At 34.8% G+C, this 23,368-nt stretch overlaps 1 protein-coding gene across 5 annotated transcripts in view; it reads left to right on the top strand.

Moving 5' to 3' along the window:
• Window positions 1-23,368, top strand: part of Orc1 (origin recognition complex subunit 1) — a 207,565-nt gene that overhangs the window by 61,106 nt on the left and 123,091 nt on the right. For all 5 annotated transcript variants that reach the window (XM_090416224.1, XM_090416223.1, XM_090416220.1 and 2 more), the window contains one exon: window positions 9,255-9,462. In XM_090416224.1, coding sequence (XP_090272350.1) covers window positions 9,255-9,462 — 208 coding nt within the window. The remainder of the gene's footprint in view (window positions 1-9,254; window positions 9,463-23,368) is intronic.

Here is a 23,368-nt window from a genome sequence, read left to right as displayed (position 1 = left end):
AGACTATTCTTAGCATCAGCAGCAGCTCTCAGGAATCAACCAAATCTTAACAAATATGGTTGCATTAAGCTTCCTAAGATTTGGGAAACTCTTATCACCAGAGGTCCCACTTTACATTCCAGGCCACCTACAACCGCTCCACCTAGGTAGGACTTTAGTGTCACCCACGTGGTTGGGCTTAGTATTGTTTGTCATTTGTTTTTATATTGCATTAGTTATTTGTAATCCCTGAACATGTCTCATTGACTGAGATGAAATATAGGAAGAATTAAATTCTGTTTTTAATCCTTTCTGATTGCTGTATACAATCCATTAAGCCTCCAACATGATTACTTGAGGAAAATTGATTCCTCAGCTCACCAACGAAGATTGGTGCAAAGACTTGGCCTTTTTAGTTGACATAACAAGCCACTTAACACTTTGAATGCTGCTCTGCACGGACGTGAACAGTTGATATGTCATATGTATGATTCAATTAAGTCATTTCTGGCAAACCCAGTTGACAAATAATAATTTAGCTCACTTTCCTACACTTAAATCGATTTCTCGAAATAATAATGATGATGAAAAGTACATTCCTCAAATTGAAGAGTTGAAAATTAAATTTGAAAAAAGATTTTCTGATTTCAACCAGTTTGAAAATGGATTATTATTATTCTGTTCACCTTTTTTAATTAATATTGAAAATGTTGACGAAGAATTACAAATGGAAGTGATTGAACTCCAGTGCAATATTGAACTAAAAAATAAATATAATGAAGTTGGCATGCCAAATTTTTATAAAGACCTCAGCAGTAAATATCCCAAATATAAAATTTATTGTGCAAAAATGTTGTCAATCTTTGTAAGCACCTATATATGTGAGCAATTATTTTCAATTATGAAACTTAATAAGTCAAAGTTCCTCTCACTGATAAAAGATTCTAGATTAAATGCAATACTTGATATTGCAACACGAAACGAAAAAGCAGATATTGACATGTTAATACAGAGGAAAAGATGTCAGGTTTCAGGATCAAAATCAAATTAAAAAAAGGACTCGTAGATAAAAATCTTTATTTTTGTAAGTCAAAATTATGTATTTAAATAATTTTCTTAAAGTATGAATAAAATGTAATTGAACTTATATTTTCTAAACTTGTTATATTTTTAAAATTTAAAAATAAAAATGGTTATAACTTTAAAATTTAAATGGTAGTGTAACTGTTTATGTAAGGCATAAAGGCCTGGCAACAAAAGGGCCTTTGTTATGGCCTTTCTTTTTTTAGTTTATGTTTTGGTTCACAGAATAATAATGAATATGGCCTGCATCTGATATATATCTAATTGACTTGCCCTTTGCTGCGTTTGAGTTTGAGACCCCTGGTCTAGGGTAACTCCTAGGTATTTCGGATGATTATTAAATTTGACCTGTTTATTTCTGAAGTAAACTTTTGGATATAGTTGGCCTGGATATTACTTAAATGAAAGGATGCTACTTCAGTTTTGTTCAGGTTAGGTTGTAATCACCATCATCTAAAGTATTTATCAAATACAGCCAGATCTTCAGTTAACATGTTCTCAGCATTTTGGAATGCTGAGTTGCAATGACAATATTGTCAGCATACATGAATCTCCATGATGTTGTCTCTGGGATATCACTAATATATAAGTTAAAGAGCAATGGGGCAAGAACTGACCCCTGAGGTAGGCCATTTTTAATCTTAAAGAATTTACTTTTCGATTCATTGAGAGATACTTGTATCCAACTGTCTACTAGTATTTGATTAATTAAGTTGGCTAGTTTTGGCATCATTCTGCATAACCAAGCTATCTTCCTTGTTACAGCCAACTGTTCATTCTTTACATCCATCATACTACTATTGTTTTGGTCAACACTCTCTCTTTCTCACAGTTGTGTCACTTTTAATCTCTTTTTCAATCTTGCTATTACATCGCACACATTTTCACGTATTCTTAGTTCCACCCACCTCTTCAGTCTCACAACCTGTTCACACTTTTTACCCTCCCTTTCATTGCATTTTCAGCGCATTTTCCCACCATCACTTTTAAACCAAATTCCATTATTTCCATTTTGTAATGCATACGAGGGTGGTCTTCTGAATAATTCTCGGCCTTGACCATAGATGGTAATGTTATTGCAAGATTTTTTTTTTCTAAGTTGGTAGATCTGTCATAAGCATCCATGTGAAATTGCAAGTCATTTTATCAAGTAGTTAGTTTTATACAGCTGTCTGAAGCAAAAGTGTTGTCTCTGTATCCCTTGAAATGGACAAAATTTAGTATCATGCAGTTATAAAATTCTTTATGAAAGAAGGTTTAACGCCAAAAGAAATTCATTCAAAGTTCATAAAAGTTTATGGGCACTCTTCTCCTTCATTTTCAACAATTAAGAAATGGGTTGCCGAGTTTCAACATGGCCATACCAGCCTTGAAGATGATCCACATGAAGGACGTCCAAAACGTGTAACAACACCAGAAATCATTGATCAAATGCATGATATGGTATTGGATGACCGGCAAGTCATGGTGCGTGAAATTGCTGAGACTATAGGCATTTCAAGAAGAACTTGTATGATTTATTTTGCATGAAGAATTGCAAATGAAAAAACTTTGTGTAAGATGGGTGCCGTGCTTGCTGACAGCAGATCAAAAATACAAATCTCTGAACAGTGCTTGGAACGTTTAAAAAACTGATTTTGTGTGTCGATTTATTACTATGGATGAGACTTGGATTCACGATTACAAACCAGAATCCAGACAGCAGTCAAAACAGTGGACAGAAGCCGGCTGTTCAGAAGACAAAGTTGGTTCCATCAGCAGGAAAGGTCATGACATCAGTGTTTAATGATGCTAAAGCCATTTTGTTTATTAATTATCTTGAAAAGGGTAAAACAATAACTGGGGAATATTATTCCGATCTTTTAACCAGACTAGACGAAAAAATTTGTGAAAAAAGACCTGGTTTTACAATTTAGCAGAAGTAAAAAATCATCTTTCATCAGGACAATGCACCTGCCCACAAAAGTGTTTTGGCAATAGAAAAATTAAGGGATCTGTACTATGAATTGTTGGAACATCAGCCCTTTTCCACAGTTTTGGCTCTCTCTGACTTCTATCTCTTCCCAAAACCAAAAATCTCGCTGGTCAGCGTTTTTCTTCGAAATAAGAGATGATTGCACATGTAAAGGGGTATTTTGCAGACCTTACTGAGAACCACTAAAAGGACAGGATAGTGGCGCTGGAGCATTGCTGGAATAAATGTATTAGTCTTAAGGGAGATTATGTTGAAAAATAAAAATAATTTTGAAATTATAAATTCATTGTTAAGGCAAAAACTTTTCAGACCACCCTTGTACATCATGTGTATATTACAAGCTAGCTGTTGAATGGCCAGTCAGTGACTGGATAACATGTTTACTGTGATGGTTATGGATGGAGTGTGGGTTAATTGAAATTTATTGAGATATGGTTGACATTTTATTTATATGTGTATAATTTAGCATACACATATAAATAAAATGCTTAAGGGTCAAAGCTGTATAACTGAGAGGAGACCTCCACATAGCCTTTAAAGGAATGCAGAGAACCGACCAGGGCTTCTGACCTAATCTCCAATCCTCACCTTCTCGTGGTGGATCCTGTTGGGTATCTACCTGGATACTGAACGAACGAGGGTGAGCTGACAATTTGGGATTTAGTCGACCAAATGTATTCTTATTGGTTAAACCAAAATACAAAATGATAGTACAACATGACAAAATTTCATGCCGGCTGGGGCATCACCCGGTTAAACAAGACCCCGTTGTTTTCGCCAGAGAACCAGGGTGAACAGCGAAAAGTCAGCTACTGGAACAAATCTGAAAACACACCTCAACTCAACATCACCAGAGTTAAAGATCGGTACTATCAACATAAGAAGCCCGAATGACAAAGAAATGGAGCTCACTGAGGAATTAGATAAGTACCAGATCAACATAATAGGGGTGACTGAAACAAAAAAGACAAAAACTGGTGAGATCTTTCTGAGCAATAAATACAAAATGTTATATTCAGGCAATAATAATCAGGGAAAAGAAGGAGTAGCCATAGTATTCAACACAAAATACGAGACTAACCTTCTTGATGGAAGGCAGTCTCAAGTAGAGTAATGTGGGCAAATATAAGAATAGGGAACTGGACAATGAGACTTATTTGTGCCTATGGTCCCACAGAAGGCTCTACTAAGGTAGAGGTTGAGGAATTTTTTGATTCTTTAGAAAACGCAACTGACACAGTGAAAAAGGAAAAGTTGCTCCTTGGTGGGGATCTAAATAGCAGAGAAGGAAATGATTTTCAGACATACAAAAATATTTTGGAAATGGAGAAAAAAAGCATACCTAATAATAATGGCAAATATCTGTAGGATTTCTGCTCAGGACATGGTTTGGTTATTACTAACACCATGTTCCAACATGAAAATGTGCACAAATTCACATGGAGAGAAGAGGCAAGGAATAAGAAAAGTCTCATTGATTGTGTTATTGTTGATAGTGGTGTTTTCTCCCTGGTGCAGGACACCAGAGTGTACAGAGGATTTGAAATTGGAAGCGATCACTATTTAGTCTTGAGCAGGATAAAATTGAATTTCATATTAAAAAGAATAACATGTAAGAAAGTTTTAAAGCGAATAACAGTTGAGCATCTCTCAGATGTGAACTGTAGACTGAAATACACAAATAATTTTTAGTGGAACCTGTGGCATAGTAATTAAATAATAAAGTATCACGTAAAAACCACAGTGATATCTTTAATTAGTAAAATTATTACTAATTAAAGTTAAAACTAATTAAATTATTACTAATTAGTAAAATAACATACAGTCATTTCTATTTAAATAGAAATAACTGTATGTTATTTCTATTATACAGTTATTTCTATTTAAATAGAAATAACTGTATGTCTCTCTCTCAAAGATCTGGGAGACTTTTACCTTATGTAAAAAAACATTTATCTTATTTCTATTATTTCCTAGCACGAGGCAACAATTGTATTTTAATAGGTGATCCACCGAACGTTTTGCCTGTATTCCATTCCTATTACTGTTATAGATACTGAAAATGTACTATTAATTTACGTACGAAATATCTGTCCTTTTACTAATTAAAGATATCACTGTGGTTTTTACGTGTTACTTTATTATTTAAAATACACAAAGATTATTGAAGAAAAAATGAAAGAGTTTGAGAACAGGAACCAAACCTTGGAGATTCAGTGGCTAGCCTTGAAAAAAACCCTAATTGACTCAGCTAGAGAGGGATGTGGTGAAGTTGTCTGCAAGGATAGAAATATTAGAACTCCGTGGTGGACACAGGAAGTTAAAGAGGCAGTGAAGGAAAAGAAGAAAGCATATCAAAAGTTCCTGGCAAATAAGTCATCTTGTGCTCTTAGAGAATACAGAGACAAATGTAAGAAAGCTAAACAATGTGTAAAACTAGCTAAACAAAAGTCATGGGAGGACTTTGGCAAGAATATAGAAAATAAATATCAAGAAGGTAGTAAGATATTGCGGAGGTTGTTGAAGAAGCCTAGAAATAGAGGAAAGAGTGCTGTAAGTTAGAGATGAGACAGGTGACATGAAAACAGGAGAAAAAGATATCCTTGAAGTATGGAGTAATTACTTCAAAAAATTGCTAAATGAAACAAGCAGCGATAGTACAGTGGTAAAACACTCAACAGGCATACAGTCAGGAATACATATCCATACTTGAAGTAGAAAAATCCATCAAAGGCTTGAAATGTGGAAAGGCAGCAGGAATAGATGATATTCAACCAGAAATGCTGAAGTATGGTGGTATGTCTTACAGTGGGTGCACTGCATAGTTCAGAATGCCTGGACAGAGGGACAACCTGATTATTGCAGTAGAGCTTTCATAGTACCCATATATAAAAAGGGAAATAAAACTGAATGTGAGAATTGCAGAGGTATATCCCTGCTGTGTTGCTGGTAAGATATATGCAAGTATACTTGAGAAACGGTTGAGAAGAATTGTGGAAGAAAAGCTTGGTGAAGAACAAGCTGGATTCAGGTCAAATAGAGGCTGCAATGATCAGATCTTCACTTTATGACAAATAGTGGAGAAATCACGGGAATGTAACAAAGATCTGTATTTAAGCTTTGTCGATTTGGAAAAGGCATATGACAAGGTGACAAGAGAGAGAAGCTATTTAATACCCTACAGTTATATGGTGTCAATGGGGCATTATATCAAGCAATACTTAGTCTTTATTTGAGTTGTAAGTCAGCAGTTAGAATTGAAGGAAGTACAGGAAGATGGTTTAATGTTAAATCTGGTGTGAGACAAGGATGCACATTATCCCCTCTGTTATTCATTAACTATGTGGATCACATTATGAAGGAAAGTGGTATTAAACATAATATCAAAATTGGAGATGTTAATGTTAGCTCTTTGCTTTATGCAGATGATGTTATACTTCTAAATAAATCTGCTACAAGTCTGCAAGATTCTCAGACTAAATTGAATAAGTGTTGTAATAGATATGGTATTAAGGTCAGCAATAAAAAGTCAATGAAAATAGGCAGAATCATTGAAAATGTCAACTGTGTTGTGAATGGAGAACCTGTGGAACAAGTAAAACATTTCAGCTACTTAGGCACGATTTTTAGTGAAGATGGTAAATTAAATATAGAAATTGACAACAGAATCAACAAAGCTGGTATGGTAGGAAGTCAATTGAATAAATTCATATGGAATAAGAGAGAAATTAGTCTGGACACTAAATTAGCTGTATACAAGACAGTGTTCAAACCAGTTTTAACTTATGGATCTGAGAGCTATGTCAGAAGTAAAACACTTCACGAAAGACTAGAGACCGCAGATATGAGAGTCCTGAGAAAAATTAAAGGCATGAACAGATGGCATCAATGGCAATATCTTATTAAAAATGAGGATATTAAGCAAGAACTTGACATTGTCAGCATCCAGGAATGCGTTAGCAGAGCTAATCTCAGGTGGTATGGTCACTTAAACAGAATGGGCGAGGAAAGATTAGCAAAACAAGTGTTCTCTACCAGGTTGGCAGGAAAATGACCCAGGAGAAGACCAAGATATAGGTGGATTGATATCGTACAATGTGCCTTAGACAATAGAAATATAAGATCTGATAATGTTGGAGTCTTGACAAGTAACAAACTAATTTGGAAGAAAATTGTAGTTAGGAAGTTAGTAATGATATAAATTTTTCATGTAGTACTATCATATTCTGTACACCCCTTGAGGGTACATGGCAGGAATTTGATGATGATGATATAAATATAATCATAAAATAAAAGAATTTAAAAAAAAAAATTGGAAAAAATGAAGGATAGGGAGAAGTTAAACTATGAGTTAGAATATATAGTAATCCCTCGATTAATGCACCCCCGATTAGTGCATCATTTTTTTTTAAACACAAATTCGATTAGTGCGCCTATATACATCTTAAAAATAAATATTACAGATTTTAAAAATTTTCTATCTATACATTTTTATGGCTAACTATTTTAAAAAATCACTCACTAGAATAAAATAATTTAGTTACCGATTTAAAACATTTTACAAAGTTATTTTTAATGGTATACTCTGCTACTTCCATGTACACTATGTATGCTATGTTCCAAATTTTTACTACCAAAATTTATGTCATCTGCTATAGTACACCCACAGATTCGAGACCCTTCAACACTTCTGCACATGTCACAAAAAAGGAGAATCCATTTCGATAATAGGGTAATCAATCACTCTTCTGGGATGTGTTGTATATTATTACATGTCAGAAAATTAACTTCTCTTTTATGATCATTGTAATTTTTAAAGTGATGACTATTTTGCTTGTATAACAGTTGGGAAATTTTATCTATAATGCACTTTGTTTGGCGTGTTGGCAACCAATTCGTACGTACTTCATATTCGTACGTTTCTTTCTCCCCTTCAGTGATAACGTCCAAGAGTTAATTAAATCTCATTCTGAAGAATTGAGTGATTCCGACCTGCTAAATTTAGAAGCACAGCGGGAAGATCCTGAAGAATATGAAGAAAATTTAACCAGTGATAGCCAAAAGAGATTTCACAGAAACAATTTGAAAATATTTTTCGTACAATCAAAGTTTTTAAGTAGCAATGCTTAGAGGCTGACCCTGATGAAGAGAGAAGCAGTAAAATTTGCAGGAGTAAAAGAGGTAATAGGGCCATACCGTCGGTTGTATGGGAAAAAAAAAAAGAAACAAAATGCCCACCAAACTACGTTAGCTCAATTGTTTGTTAAGAATTAGAATAATAAAATTTATATTCTGAATATGTTTTATTGTCTTTCAGCTTCATGGTTTTCCTTTAACTAGGCCCTGGGACATACCTTATTTCTTTTATAAAAAAAATTAAGGTTCAAAAAAGAAATTTGAGGAACGAATTATACATTTTCCCATAGGTTATTATATTCGATTAGTGCATTTTCGATTAATGTGCCTTTTTTAAAGAACGCATTAGGTGCACTAATCGAGGGATTGCTGTACACTAGCCAACCTATATGCTGGATGTTGCAAGTTTTTTCACTTGGTTATACTATAAATTAAAGATGCCAAGAAATTATATTCTTGGTTAATACCTTTATCCAAATGTAAGCAAACTCAGTTTCCATGTGAACTATCTTCACAACTTGGGCTACTTGTAATATTATTATTGTATTATAGTGTATTATGTGTTTTAATTGATTGTATTCTTCTATCTGTCTGCTATTTGGGAGGAGTTCTCAGGAGTAGTGGCCCTTCTTGTAATGCATAGCATTATACACAACCAAAAGGATGTGTACTGTACATTATGGAATACTGAAGCAATTGATGTGAAGTCATTAGCCTCTATATACAAGTAGCCAAGTCATGAAGATACTTCATGTGGAAACTTTGTTTGCTTACACTTGGATAAAGGATTAAACCAAGAATATAATTTCTCGGTGTCTTTAATTTCTGCTATATGCTGGGTGGTAAATCTTGTGTTATACATACTGGTTGGTCTCCAGTTGAGATAATTCAGAATATGGCTATAAATAAAAATTTTTTTCACAATAGAATTGTTATAATAATAATTCAGTATTTTATTTTGCAGATTTTTAACTGCTTTGTGCATGTTTCTGTTATGTATAGTATTAAATCATTCAATTTTTCAACCCAGTAAATCTTTAAACTAAAATTGCAACCAATTTTTTTATTATTATTATTTCAGGTAATATTACTTCCAGAAGAAGTAACATCTGACATGATATGTCAGTTGGAAGATAACCAAAATTTGCCTGTATTCTTTTGTAGATGGAAATTCAATGGACGTTCCTTTGATCCAGTTATACCCAATGCTTCACGATCATCTAAAAAGTACAATGTCAAGAAGCAAATCTATAAAAAGAATTTATCTCCAGTCACTGATTTGATAAAAGGTAAATTATACAAGGAGATGTATAAATCCAAAATTTAACGCAGAAAAAAAATTTTTTTTTTTAATAGTAGCTGCTAAGAAATTTTGTAATTATAAGTACATATACATCAGTAGTTTTAGTACTTTTTTATGGCATTTCATCTAATTTGGAAACTTATAACACACTGATGTTTGGAATACACTAAGAATAGAAATAAGGACTTCTGCTGTAGAGATAAAAGCATTTCTCCATGACACTTCATGCATGTGGCAATGACATAATATTTACAGAATAAATATAGATGTAAGTGACTTAACAGAATTAAGGAAAATTAAATACAGTTTGTTTTAGAAATGCTTTCTTTATTATTTTCTTTTTAGAATATGAAAGTAAGTACTGATTCATACTGATGTATACATAGCTTCCCCTCCACCCCATGCATATCAAGCTGAGAGTCATCCTTGGGGAAAATGATCTGGGGGAAAGCTGTTTCAAAGAACAGCAGTAGATGGATTGAAAACGATTGACAGAAAGTTGATTCATTAAAGCAAATTATATATAGATGTCAACTATTAGCTGCTTATGTTTTAATAAGTTTGGACAGAAGAGGAGGAATAGTACTGGCAAATTCATTGGAGCAATATCCATGAAAATACTATAGAAAAAAACAATACCAGAAACAGAACATTTATGAGAAAGTGTTTGGGGATGAAAGAGAGGATAACGACCAGTTAAGCTGACTACCATCTTCTGTATAACATCATTCTTAAGGAATCTTTTGGTGTGCCAAGTGTGAGAATTTTCAGATTGGGTAGAATTAAGAGTTATTCGTAAGAGGTTGCTTGAATGGGAGAGAAGTTTTTAAGAATGAAGAGGCTACTAATGTGATATGTTTTATGGCAGAAAAGGCTGGATTAATAAGTCAGCCCAAGAAAAAAAAATCTGATCTTTCCCATTATGTAGGCTTCTGTGGAGAAAGGACATATTAGAATCGCTATTTTCCAGATCAGACTCAAAAAGAAATTGTTTTAACTTGCCTAGTTTCATGAAACAACTTTGTTCTACTTCATCATGAAATGGCAGAAATAAATTAAAAGAACTATAAGCAAAGTAATAACAGTTAATATTTCTAATAAAAAATATTTGAAAACATTTTTGAACATTGGAAAGTGTGCATTCGCTGTTATGCTGGCTGCTGGTTCATGGGTTGCTGTATACTGTTGGCAGATACAAGTGTGTCATGATGGATTAAGGAAGACCAGATTTGATGTAAAATCATCCCTTGTGTTTTGTTACACGGTAGAGGATACTTCAATTTTTCAGCTGATTCTTTGAATTCTCTTGAGTAAAAGTTGTAATCAATTTGTTGTATAATGAAATCTGTGGAGCATTCATGACTAAACAATCACACGTAACCACAGTAATAAGATTATTTAATAAGTAAATGTTTCGTCCTAAGTATAGGACATTGTCAGTGCAGTTAATTCAAACAATACTAGGAAGATACAGTTAGGGTGCATGCTTACAATGGAATCCCTCTATGCGTGCAGTAGCGTGTTATAGAAATAAATTAAAATATATCTGAAAAAAACATGATTACATTACAATGAGATAACATATAAAATTATGTTACAATTTCCCAGACTTCAGGGATGGTAAGAACGTCATTACGGTTCAAATTAGGTCTGTGATATAGGGCTTCACCACTTTCTTTATATAAACGTTCATGTTTATATGAAGATCTGTGTAGAAGTTTGGTTTTTTTTTTCCAATGAATCCTATGGTTTGGGTTTTCAATTCCATGTTGTGCGAGGCTAGATTTCTGTGGTTTGATGAGACAGATGTTTCGTCCTAAGTATCATAGGACATCTTCAGTGCAGTTTTAGAGCACATGCTTACAATGGAATCCCTCTATGCGTGCAGTAGCATGTTATAGAAATAAATTAAAATATATCTGAAAAAAAAAAACATGATTACATTACAGTGAGATAACATATAAAATTATGTTACACAATTTAGGATGACAATTTCCCAGACTTCAGGGGTAGTAAGAACGTCATTACGGTTCAAATTAGGTCTGTGATATAGGGCTTCAAGTATGGATATGTATTCCTGACTGCATGCTTGGTCAGTGTTTTTTATCACTGTGCTGTCATCACTGCTTGTTTCATTTAGCAGTTTTTCAAAGTAATTACTCCATACTTCAAGGATATCTTTTTCTCCTGTTTTCATTTCACCTTTATCATCTCTAATTCCTTTTACAGCACTCTTTCCTCCATTCCTAAGCTTCTTCAACAACCTCCAGAATATTTTGCCACCTTCTTGATATTTATTTTCTATATTCTTGCCAAAGTCCTCCCATGACTTTTGTTTAGCTAGTTTTACACACTGTTTAGCTTTCTTACATTTGTCTCTGTATTCTGTAAGAGTAAAAGCTGACTTATTTGCCAGGAACTTTTGATATGCTTTCTTCTTTTCCTTCACTGCCTCTTTAACTTCCTGTGTCCACCAGGGAGTTCTGATTTTTTTATCTTTGCACACAACCTCACCACATGCCTCTCTGGCAGAATCAATCAATGTTTCCTTCAGAGTTTGCCACTGAATCTCCAAGGTTTGATTCCTGTTCTCAAACTCTTTCATTTTCTTTTCAATAATATTTCTGTATTTTAGTCTACAGTTTACATCTGAGAGCTGCTCAACTTTTATTCGCTTTAAAACTTTCTTACATGTTATTCTTTTCAATATGAAATTCAATTTTATCCTGCCAAAGACTAAATAGTGATCACTTCCAATTTCAAATCCTCTGTACACTCTGGTGTCCTGCACCAGGGAGAAAACATCACTATCAACAATAACATAGTCAATGAGACTTTTCTTATTCCTAGCCTCTTCTCTCCATGTGAATTTGTGCACATTTTTATGTTGGAACATGGTGTTAGTAATAACCAGTCCATGTCCTGAGCAGAAATCCAACAGATATTTGCCATTATTATTAGCTTTACTCTTTTCTCCAAATTTTCCCAAAATATTTTTGTATGTCTCACAATCATTTCCTACTCTACTATTTAGATCCCCAACAAGGACCAACTTTTCCTTTTTCATTGTGTCAGTTGCTTTTTCTAAAGCCTCAAAAAATTCCTCCACTTCTACCTTAGTAGAACCTTCTGTGGGACCATAGGCACAAATAAGTCTCATTGTCCAGTTCCCCATTCTCATATTTGCCCACATTACTCTACTTGAGACTGACTGCCATTCAAGAAGATTAGCCTCGTATTTTGTGTTGAATACTATGGCTACTCCTTCTTTTCCTTGATTGTTATTGCCTGAATATAACATTTTGTATTTATTGCTCAGAAAGATCTCACCAGTTTTGGTCTTTTTTGTTTCAGTCACCCCTATTATGTCGATCTGGTACTTATCTAATTCCTCAGCTAGCTCCATTTCTTTGCCATTCAGGCTTCTTACGTTGATAGTACCGATCTTTAACTCTGGTGATGTTGAGTTGGGGTTTTTTTTCAGATTTGTTCCAGTAGCTGACTTTTCGCTGTTCGCCCTGGTTCCCTGGCGAAAACAACGAGAGCCTTGTTTAACCGGGCGACGCCCCAGCCGGCATGAAATTTTGTCATGTTTTACCATCATTTTTTATTTTGGTATAACCAATAAGAATACAATTTGGTCGGCTAAATCCCAAATTGCCAGCCCATCCTCGTTCGTTCAGTATCAAAGTAGATACCCAACAGGGTGCACCACGAGAAGGTGAGGATTGGACATTAGGTCAGAAGCCCTGGTCGGTTCTCCGCATTCCTTTAAAGGCTATGTGGAGGTCTCCTCTCAGTTATACAGCTTTGACCCTTAAGCACCCCCTCTCTGGAAACTAGTGATTTAATAATGCCAGATTTCTGAGATGGATGATGAGCAGAAGAATTGCGAATGTAGCGACCTGAGAATGTAGGTTTGCGAAAGATGGAAGTGGCGATGGAACCGCCTTCTTTTCTTTTGATGTGTAAATCCAAAAAAGAGATACCCTGTGGAGAATCTTTTTCTAACGTGAAGTTGATGCGATGATGACGAAGGTTAATTTTATCTAGAAACAGTTGTAATTCAGGTTCGGGATGATTCCATACTGCAAATACGTCATCGACATATCTTAGCCAAATTTTTGGTTTGGGTTCAAAAGTGAATATTTTTTCCTCAAGGTGTTCTAAAAACAAATTTGCTAGGTTTGGTGATAAAGGAGATCCCATTGCTGTTCCTTCCTCTTGCTTGTAAATTTGACCTTTCCAGGTGAAGTAACCTGATGCAATAACAATACTTACTCCAAATTGGATTTTGATCCTACGAATCGTCAACTCAGAAAATTAAATAAGCTACTTAATGAAACTTCCTCCTTAGATGAAGAAACAATCAAAAAACTTAAGACATACCATGCAAGACCTCCTAGAATTTATGGCTTACCTAAGCTACACAAAACTAATGTTCCACTTAGACCTGTCATAGACTGTATCGGCTGTCCAACGTACAAGTTATCAAGATTCTTATCTAACCTTCTCCGCCCTCACATAGGCCACTCAGTCTCTTCAATCAAAAATTCTATTGAGTTTCACACAAAAATTAAAGACATTCAACTATCGAAAACTGACTTGTTAATCAGCTTCGACATTGTCTCCCTCTTCACTAACATTCCCCATAAAGAAACAATAGAATTACTAACTCAAAAATTTCCGTCTGATATAGTTGAATTGTTCAAGTTTGTTATTTCATCAGGTTACTTCACCTGGAAAGGTCAAATTTACAAGCAAGAGGAAGGAACAGCAATGGGATCTCCTTTATCACCAAACTTAGCAAATTTGTTTCTAGAACACCTTGAGGAAAAAATATTCACTTTTGAACCCAAACCAAAAATTTGGCTAAGATATGTCGATGACGTATTTGCAGTATGGAATCATCTCGAACCTGAATTACAACTGTTTCTAGATAAAATTAACCTTCTTCATCATCGCATCAACTTTATGTTAGAAAAAGAATCTCCACAGGGTATCTCTTTTTTGGATTTACACATCAAAAGAAAAGATGACGGTTCCATCGCCACTTCCGTCTTTCGCAAGCCTACATTCTCAGGTTGCTACATTCACAATTCTTCTGCTCATCATCCATCTCAGAAATCTGGCATTATTAAATCACTAGTTTCCAGAGCACACAAATTCTGCTCCTCTGAAGAATCTTTAAACCAGGAATTAGAAGTTATCAAAAATACAGCCATCCTAAATGGATATAATCCCAAAACAACTCAAAAAATCATCAGCCACTTCTGCACACATCAAACCAGACAGGAAGAAGTGCATAGGATTCCCATACCTTACGTTAAAGGCATCTCAGAACGTCTTTCTAAAATTATGAAAAAATACAATTTTGCCACTACTTACAAACCTATCAACCAAATTTACAACTTATTGCCTTCTCCTACGGACAAATTCTCATCCTTGATGTTACCTGGTGTTTATGAGATTCCATGCTCATGCAAATTATCTTACTTTGGACAGACAGGTAGGTCTGTTCAGAAACGCATCTCGGAACATCAAGACCACATTTGTCTTCTTAAACCGCAGAAATCTGGCCTCTCTCAACACGGAATTGAAAATCCAAACCATAGGATCCATTGGGAAAAGGCTAAACTTTTACATAGATCTTTATTTAAACATGAACGTTTATACAAAGAAAGTTCTGAAGCCCTACTACACAGACCAAACCTAAACCGCAACGACGTTCTTACTATTCCTAAAGTATGGGAAATTATCATACAAAACTGTGTTAAATAATGAACGTTTTTTTTTTTTTTTTTTTGTGTGTGTGTGTGTGTGTGTGTGTGTACTACTTTAGCACGTTTTCATGAGATTCTATTGTAATCATGTGCCCTAACTGTATGTTATTCCTAATTTTTGTTTAAATACTGTACTGATGATGTCCTAAGATACTTAGGATGAAATATTTACAATTAAATAATTTTCACTGTGGTTTATACGTGTGTTTCTTCTAATTATTCTAATAGATGTTTTATGTCTGTTGTATGTGCTGCCAGCCCTAATTTGTGCTTTCTTTCATTCTCAATGTCCTTGATATATTCTGATTGGCATATTTCTCCAGATCTGCCAGTTTTTCTTATATAGTGTAGTGCACAATTGCAACTGATATTGTAGACACCTGGTTTTTTAAGTGTTGAGTATAATGGTTTAGGAGGTTTCAGATGATTGGAGAATTTGTTGATTGGGAAGAAAGCGACTTTTAGATTATTGTGGCAAATCAATCTTGCTATTTTATCGGTGATTGATTGTATGACTAATGACTTCACATCACTTGCCTTAGTATCCTATAATGCAAAAACATATACCCTTAGCAACAAGTATAATGCTATGCATTGTGGGAAGGGCCACTACCCAGACCGGTTTTAACCTTTATTGAGCTCTCATCTGTGAGAGCCAGACCTAGAAGTGATACCAAGGTTGAAATAATGTAAAAATCATATTTCCATATACAAGTAATCTAAAGGTATCACACCTTATTAATAAAATACTCTGGATTAGATCTAGATGTTGAAAGTTTTTTCATTTGATTATACTATAAATTAAAGAAGCCAAGAAATTATATTCTTGATTTCATCCTTTATCCAAGTGTAAGTAAACAAAGTTTACGCAAGCTTTGTTTGCTTACACTTGCATAAAGGATGAAATCAAGAATATAATTTCTTGGTATCTTTAATTTATTGTAGTCGTTGGTTTCTTTTATCTATATTCTTGGAAATTCTGTAGGATCCATTGCATAAGGAATGGAGGATGCATATTTTTTGTGCTGTGTGATGATGAGAAGTTGCATGTGTTTTGCTCTAATATCTCAACTAATGTATCCAAAAACATTAAAGACTTATTTCTTTCTAATTCAACTGTGAATTTGATTTGTGGATGGGTGTTGTTCGGGAAGATAAGTCTTCTTATTGGGTAATAGAACTGGGTCTGATGATAAAAATATCATCAACATATCTTTGCCAAATTTTTGGATGTGTCCCTTGATACCGGAGGGCTATTTTTTCAAACCATTCCATGAATATGTCAGCTAACATGGAACGCCCATAGCTGATCCTTCTATCTACTAAAAAAAACAATCTTCAAATTTGAAAAAAAAAATACTATTAATACAGTGTTTAAAAAGATCCATTATGTCCCATGGGAAATTTTCCTTGAAATATTTCTATGATTTTATTCTTGAAACGTGTGAAACAGTGAATGCACACACTTTCCATTGTTTAAACCTTTTCAAATATTCTTCACTAGAAATGTTAACTGTTTATTCCTTTGCTTGTAGTTTTTTAATTTATATGTTTCCATATGACACACAATGTATTCCTGCAAAGTTTTACAGCAGTTGATTGCTGGGTGGCACCCTACAAGGCCTTAAACAGGGATACTTTAATTTTGATCACTCTGTATATGTGGAAAGACAAGTGTGTGTGTGTGTTAAGGCACGGGGTCCTAAATACTCTGGCATTGATAGAGAAATCCTAAATGAGGAAACTATTCACCACAACACACGGTGAATGGTTTCCTCATTTAGGAAACCATTCACCACAATGCACGGTGAATGAACTAGAGAGGAAACAGGGTCACCTGTTTCCTCTCTAGTTCTAGTCATGAAGTTCAGAAAGCAGACCATGAAATGATGACTTTTCTCGAAACCTTTTCATTCCTTACACCCAAATGTGGATATGTTTGGCTAGGTCTGTGGAGTGACAGAATCCTATCCTTGTCAATCATTAATTGTTTGGCCTGTGGACAATGAAGAAGTTGGATTTTGATAACCTTCTCCATTGTTTTTAAGAAGATTAAGGTGTGGGCAATGGGATGATAGTTTGATGACTGATTTTTATCCTTTTTTAGTGATGGACTGGATATAGGATGACTGTTTTTAATTTGTAAGTGGCAAAATTTGTCAATTACAAATTTTGATACTGCAAATCTAAGAGTCTTATTGGTATTTGGATTATTGAGGATTTTTAGGCATCTTTTTGCCAAAAGATTAGCAGAGCATGCTTTTTTGGGAGATAATTTTTCTCCATTTTCATCTGCACAAGAGTTGGAGGAGAAGACTGATGCTGAGAAGTTAGCCTTATTTTTGGGTAATATTAACATGGTATGTTAGGTGTAAGAAAGATTGAAGCACGGAAGGGCAAAATCGCACTCAGTAGCTTTAATGCAGAAGCCTAAGGTTCTTCAATATTCCTGTTCAAACAGCCAGCACTTAAGCCTTGACTGCTCTTTGATCAGGAGTATGTTTTCTACATTTTCTACTAGGTTTTGCTGAACTTTACCTGGGACTCCTTTGGCACATTTATTCATTTTTGGATATAAGTGAATTGGTGAATGAGGGCTTTTATTCTGGTGAGGATTATTTCACTTATTTAGGTGGAGAGGAGTTAGGATTAAGAAAGCAAGTAGTAATCAGACCATGGAAAAGAGGTATAGAAATCATGGAGATAATTCCAGTTGGTCATGTTATGATGCCAAATGACTCAGCACAGAGATTGGTTGAGTTAAGGTTGATCTCTAACAAAGAAAATGCAGAAAAGGTTATGATATGAGTTACTACCAGGAGAGCTGACATATACATTATGTTTAGAGGAAGAGTTTAAGAAATGGTGTAGGATGTTTGGGAAAAGAATGAGAATTATCTGTTTATTCTGGTTGTTAGATGGAGAATTTGTGGTAGATTATTTACTAATAGCATATACTGTGGAATCTCTTCCACCTTCATTTGTGAAGTCAGAGAAAGGAAACAAATTTAACTACAGTAGAAAATCAGCCTTCAGGAATAGATAATCACTGAGATTAGAGTGGTTATCAAAATTTGGATAGTGGTAAAGACTCAAACAAGAACAACAAATTGTTAGTGGCCAAAAAAATTTTAGCTAGAGCCGATCATGAAGAGATTCTAGATAGTCTGTTGCATTGAATGTCAGATCTATCAACTGCATAAAATGTACCACCCATCATATGGAAGAAATTGTGAAGAATATCCTTTCGATTGATATTATGCTGAATCCAAACCAGCATCTCCTGTGTACAAAAGAATTCATCAGAAACAAGGAACTACAACCAAGTACACAGTGGAAACAATACTGATTTCTACTGATATTTTTTCTGCAGAATTTTCCACTGAATTGTTTCTGTGATTAATATTTGTAATATTTATATTTGTAAAGTACCCACTCAGATAACCTGATGTAGACAACTTTCATGAATGTAACATTATAGGCATAAATATTAAGTAGTCTTTGGAATGGACAATAGCATTAAAATAACATTAATGTTAGACAGAAGCAGTTAATTGCCTCTATAAATAGGTGGGAAAATCCAACATGCAGCTTTTCATCATCATCATCATCATCAAATTCCTGCCATGTACCCTCAAGGGGTGTACAGGATATGATAGTACTACATGAAAAAAAAAATTACATCATTATTAATTTCCTATCTACAATTTTCCTCCAAATCAGCCTGTTACTTGTCATCACTCCAACATTATCAGATCTTATATTTCTATCGTCTAAGGCACTTTGTACCGTATCAATCCACCTATATCTTGGTCTTCCTCTGGGTCGTTTTGCTGCCAGCCTGGCAGAGAACACTTGTTTTGCTAATCTTTCCTGGCCCATTCTGTTTAAGTGACCATACCACCTGAGATTAGCTCTGCTAACGCATTCCTGGATGCTGACAATACCAAGTTCTTTCCTAATATCCTCGTTTTTAATATGATACTGCCATTGATGCCATCTGTTCACGCCTATAATCTTTCTCAGGACTCTCATATCTGTGGTCTCTAGTCTTTGGTCAAGTGTTTTACTTCTGACCCAGCTCTCAGATCCATAAGTTAAAACTGGTTTGAACACTGTCTTGTATACAGCTAATCTTATTCCATATGAATTTATTCGATTGACTTCCCACCATACCAGCTTTGCTGATTCTGTTGTCTATTTCTATATTTAATTTACCATCTTCACTAAAAATCATGCCTAAATAGCTGAAATGTTTTACTTGTTCCACAGGTTCTCCATTCACAACACAGTTGACATTTTCAATGATTCTGCCTATTTTCATTGTCTTTGTCTTTTTTTTGCTGACCTTCATACCATATCTATTACAACAGCTATTCAATTTAGTCAGAGAATCTTGCAGACTTGTAGCGGATTTATTTAGAAGTATAACATCATCTGCATAAAGCAAAGAGCTGACATTAACATCTCCAATTTTGATATCATGTTTAATATCACTTTCCTTCATAATGTGATCCATATAGATAATGAATAACAGAGGGGATAATGTACATCCTTGTCTCACACCAGATTTAACATTAAACCATCTTCCTGTACTTCCTTCAATTCTAACTGCTGACTTACAACTCAAATAAAGACTAAGTATTGCTTGATATAATGTCCCATTGACACCATATAACTGCAGCGTATTGAATAGCTTCTCTCTTGGCACCTTGTGATATGCCTTTTCCAGATCGACAAAACTTAAATATAGATCTTTGTTATATTCCCATGCTTTCTCAGCTATTTGTCGTAAAGTGAATATCTGATCCTGACAGCCTCTATTTATCCTGAATCCAGCTTGTTCTTCACCAAGCTTTTCTTCCACAATTCTTCTCAACCGTTTCTCAAGTATACATGCATAGATCTTGCCAGGAACACTCAGTAGGGAAATACCTCTGTAATTCTCACATTCAGTTTTATTTCCATTTTTATATATGGGTACTATGAGAGCTCTACTCCAATCATCGGGAATTCGTCCCTCTGTCCAGGCTTTCTGAACTATGCAGTGCAGCCACTGTCAGACTCTTATACCACCATACTTCAGCATTTCTGGTCAAATATCATCTACTCCTGCTGCCTTTCCACATTTCAAGCCTTTGATGGCTTTTTCTACTTCAAGTATGGATATGTATTCCTGACTGCATGCCTGGTCAATGTCTTTTACCACTGTGCTGACATCACCGCTTGTTTCATTTAGCAGTTTTTCAAAGTAATTACTCCATACTTCAAGGATATCTTTTTCTTCCGTTTTCATGTCACCTTTATCATCTCTAATTCCTTTTATAGCACTCTTTCCTCCATTCTTAAGCTTCTTCAACAACCTCCAGAATATTTTGCCACCTTCTTGATATTTATTTTCTATATTCTTGCCAAAGTCCTCCCATGACTTTTGTTTAGCTAGTTTTACACAGTGTTTAGCATTCTTGCATTTGTCTCTATATTCTCTAAGAGCACAAGCTGACTTATTTGACAGGAACTTTTGGTATGCTTTCTTCTTTTCCTTCACTGCCTCTTTAACTTCCTGTGTCCACCAGGGAGTTCTGATTTTTTTATCCTTACAGACAACCTCACCAAATACCTCTCTGGCTGAATCAATCAATGTTTTCTTCAGAGTTTGCCACTGAATCTCCAAGGTTTGATTCCTGTTCTCAAACTCTTTCATTTTTTCTTCAATAATCTTTGTGTATTTTAGTCTACAGCTCACATCTGAGAGCTGCTCAACTTTTATTCGCTTTAAAACTTTCTTACACGTTATTCTTTTCAATATGAAATTCAATTTTATCCTGCCAAAGACTAAATAGTGATCACTTCCAATTTCAAATCCTCTGTACACTCTGGTGTCCTGCACCAGGGAGAAAACATCACTATCAACAATAACATAGTCAATGAGACTTTTCTTATTCCTAGCCTCTTCTCTCCATGTGAATTTGTGCACATTTTTATGTTGGAACATGGTGTTAGTAATAACCAGTCCATGTCCTGAGCAGAAATCCAACAGATATTTGCCATTATTATTAGCTTTGCACTTTTCTCCAAATTTTCCCAAAATATTTTTGTATGTCTCACAATCATTTCCTACTCTGCTATTGAGATCCCCAACAAGGACCAACTTTTCATTTTTCATTGTGTCAGTTGCTTTTTCTAAAGCCTCAAAAAATTCCCCCACTTCTACCTTAGTAGAACCTTCTGTGGGACCATAGGCACAAATAAGTCTCATTGTCTAGTTCCCCATTCTCATATTTGCCCACATTACTCTACTTGAGACTGACTGCCATTCAAGAAGATTAGCCTGGTATTTAGTGTTGAATATTATGGCTACTCCTTCTTTTGCTTGATTGTCATTGCCTGAATATAACATTTTGTATTTATTGCTCAGAAAGATATCACCAGTTTTGCTCTTTTTTGTTTCAGTCATCCCAGTTATGTCAATCTGGTACTTATCGAATTCCTCAGCTAGCTCCATTTCTTTGCCATTCAGGCTTCTTACGTTGATAGTACCGATCTTTAACTCTGGTGATATTGAGTTGAGTGTGCTTTCAGATTTGTTCCAGTAGCTGACTTTTCGCTGTTCACACTGGTGAAAACAACGGGGTCCTTGTTTAACCGGGCGACGCCTCAGCCAGCATGAAATTTTATCATGTTGTGCCATCATTTTGTATTTTAGTTTAAGCCAATAAAAATGCAATTTGGTTGGGTAAATCCCAAATTGCCAGCCCATCCTCGTTCATTCAGTATCCAAATAGATACCCAGTAGGGTGCATCACGAGAAGGTGAGGATTGGACATTAGGTCAGAAGCCCTGGTCGGTTCTCCACATTCCTTTAAAGGCTATATAACTTTGACCCTTAACACCTTTTTTTTTGTTTGTTTGTTTTTGTTTTTTTCAAGTGGAATATTTTTATGACTGCATTTCTATTGAGAGTTTTCTACCACCATGCTGAAGCTGCTTGTTTCATTTAGCAGTCTTTCAAAGTAATTATTCAGACATCTAGAATATTGTTATCTTCAGTTTCATGTCACATTTATCATCTCTGATTCCTTTTTCAGCACTTTTTCCTTCAATTCTAAGCTTTTTCAATAGCATCCAGAATATTTTGCCACCTTATTTTCTGTGTTCTCACCAGCGTCTTCCCATGACTATTTGTTTAGTTAGTTTTACACAATGCTTTGCTTTCTTACATTTTAGTCTGTATTCTCTAGGCACACAAGCTGACTTACTTGCCAGGAACTTTTTATATACTTTCTTCTTTAACTTCCTGAGTCGACCATGGAGTTCTGATTTCTGTATCCTTACAAACAACCTCTCCTCCTGGCTCTTTTGCTTAAACTCTTTTGTTTTCTGCAGTATTTGCCATTGAATTTTCAAGGTTTGGTTCTTGTTTTCAATTTTTTTTTTCATTTTTATTTCAATAATGTTTGTGTATTTGAGTCTACACTCTACAGTCTACAGAGTTCACCTTTTAAATCTGTGCAACATTGATTCATTTTAAAACTTACTTACACATTTTTTTTTCAATATTCCATTCAGTTTTTTATCCTGCTCAAAACTAAATAGTGATCACTTCTTATTTCAAATCTTCTGTATACTCTTGTCCAAAACCAGTGGGAAAACATCGTTATCAACAATAACATGGTCACTGAGACTTTTCTTATTCCTTTCCTCTTCTCTCCATGTGAATTTATGCACAAATTTTTTTTGGAACATGGTGTTAGTAATAACTAATTCGTGGCCTGAATAGAAATCCAGCAGCCATTTACTGTCATTAGTAGCTTTGCACTTTTTTCCAGATTTTCCCAAAACATTTCTATATGTGTGGTAATTATTTCATACTTTGCTGTGTAGAACAAGGACCAACTTTTCCTTTTTCATTGAGCCAGCTGTTTTTTTCTAATGCCTCAAAAAATCCCCCATTTCTTTCTTGGTAGAACCTTCTGTGGAACCATAAAGACAAATAAGTCTCATTATCCACTTTCCCCATTTTGATATTTGCCTGCATCACTGTACTTGATATTGCCTGCCATTCAAGAAGATTATTCTCACATTTAGTGTTGAATACTTGCTCCCTCT

This window comes from Typopeltis vanoorti, chromosome 3 (assembly GCF_054136105.1).
Source record: "Typopeltis vanoorti isolate ZY-2024b chromosome 3, IOZ_Tvanoo_1.0, whole genome shotgun sequence".
Lineage (NCBI taxonomy): Eukaryota > Metazoa > Arthropoda > Arachnida > Uropygi > Thelyphonidae > Typopeltis > Typopeltis vanoorti.
This window is presented reverse-complemented; position numbering and strand designations above follow the sequence as displayed.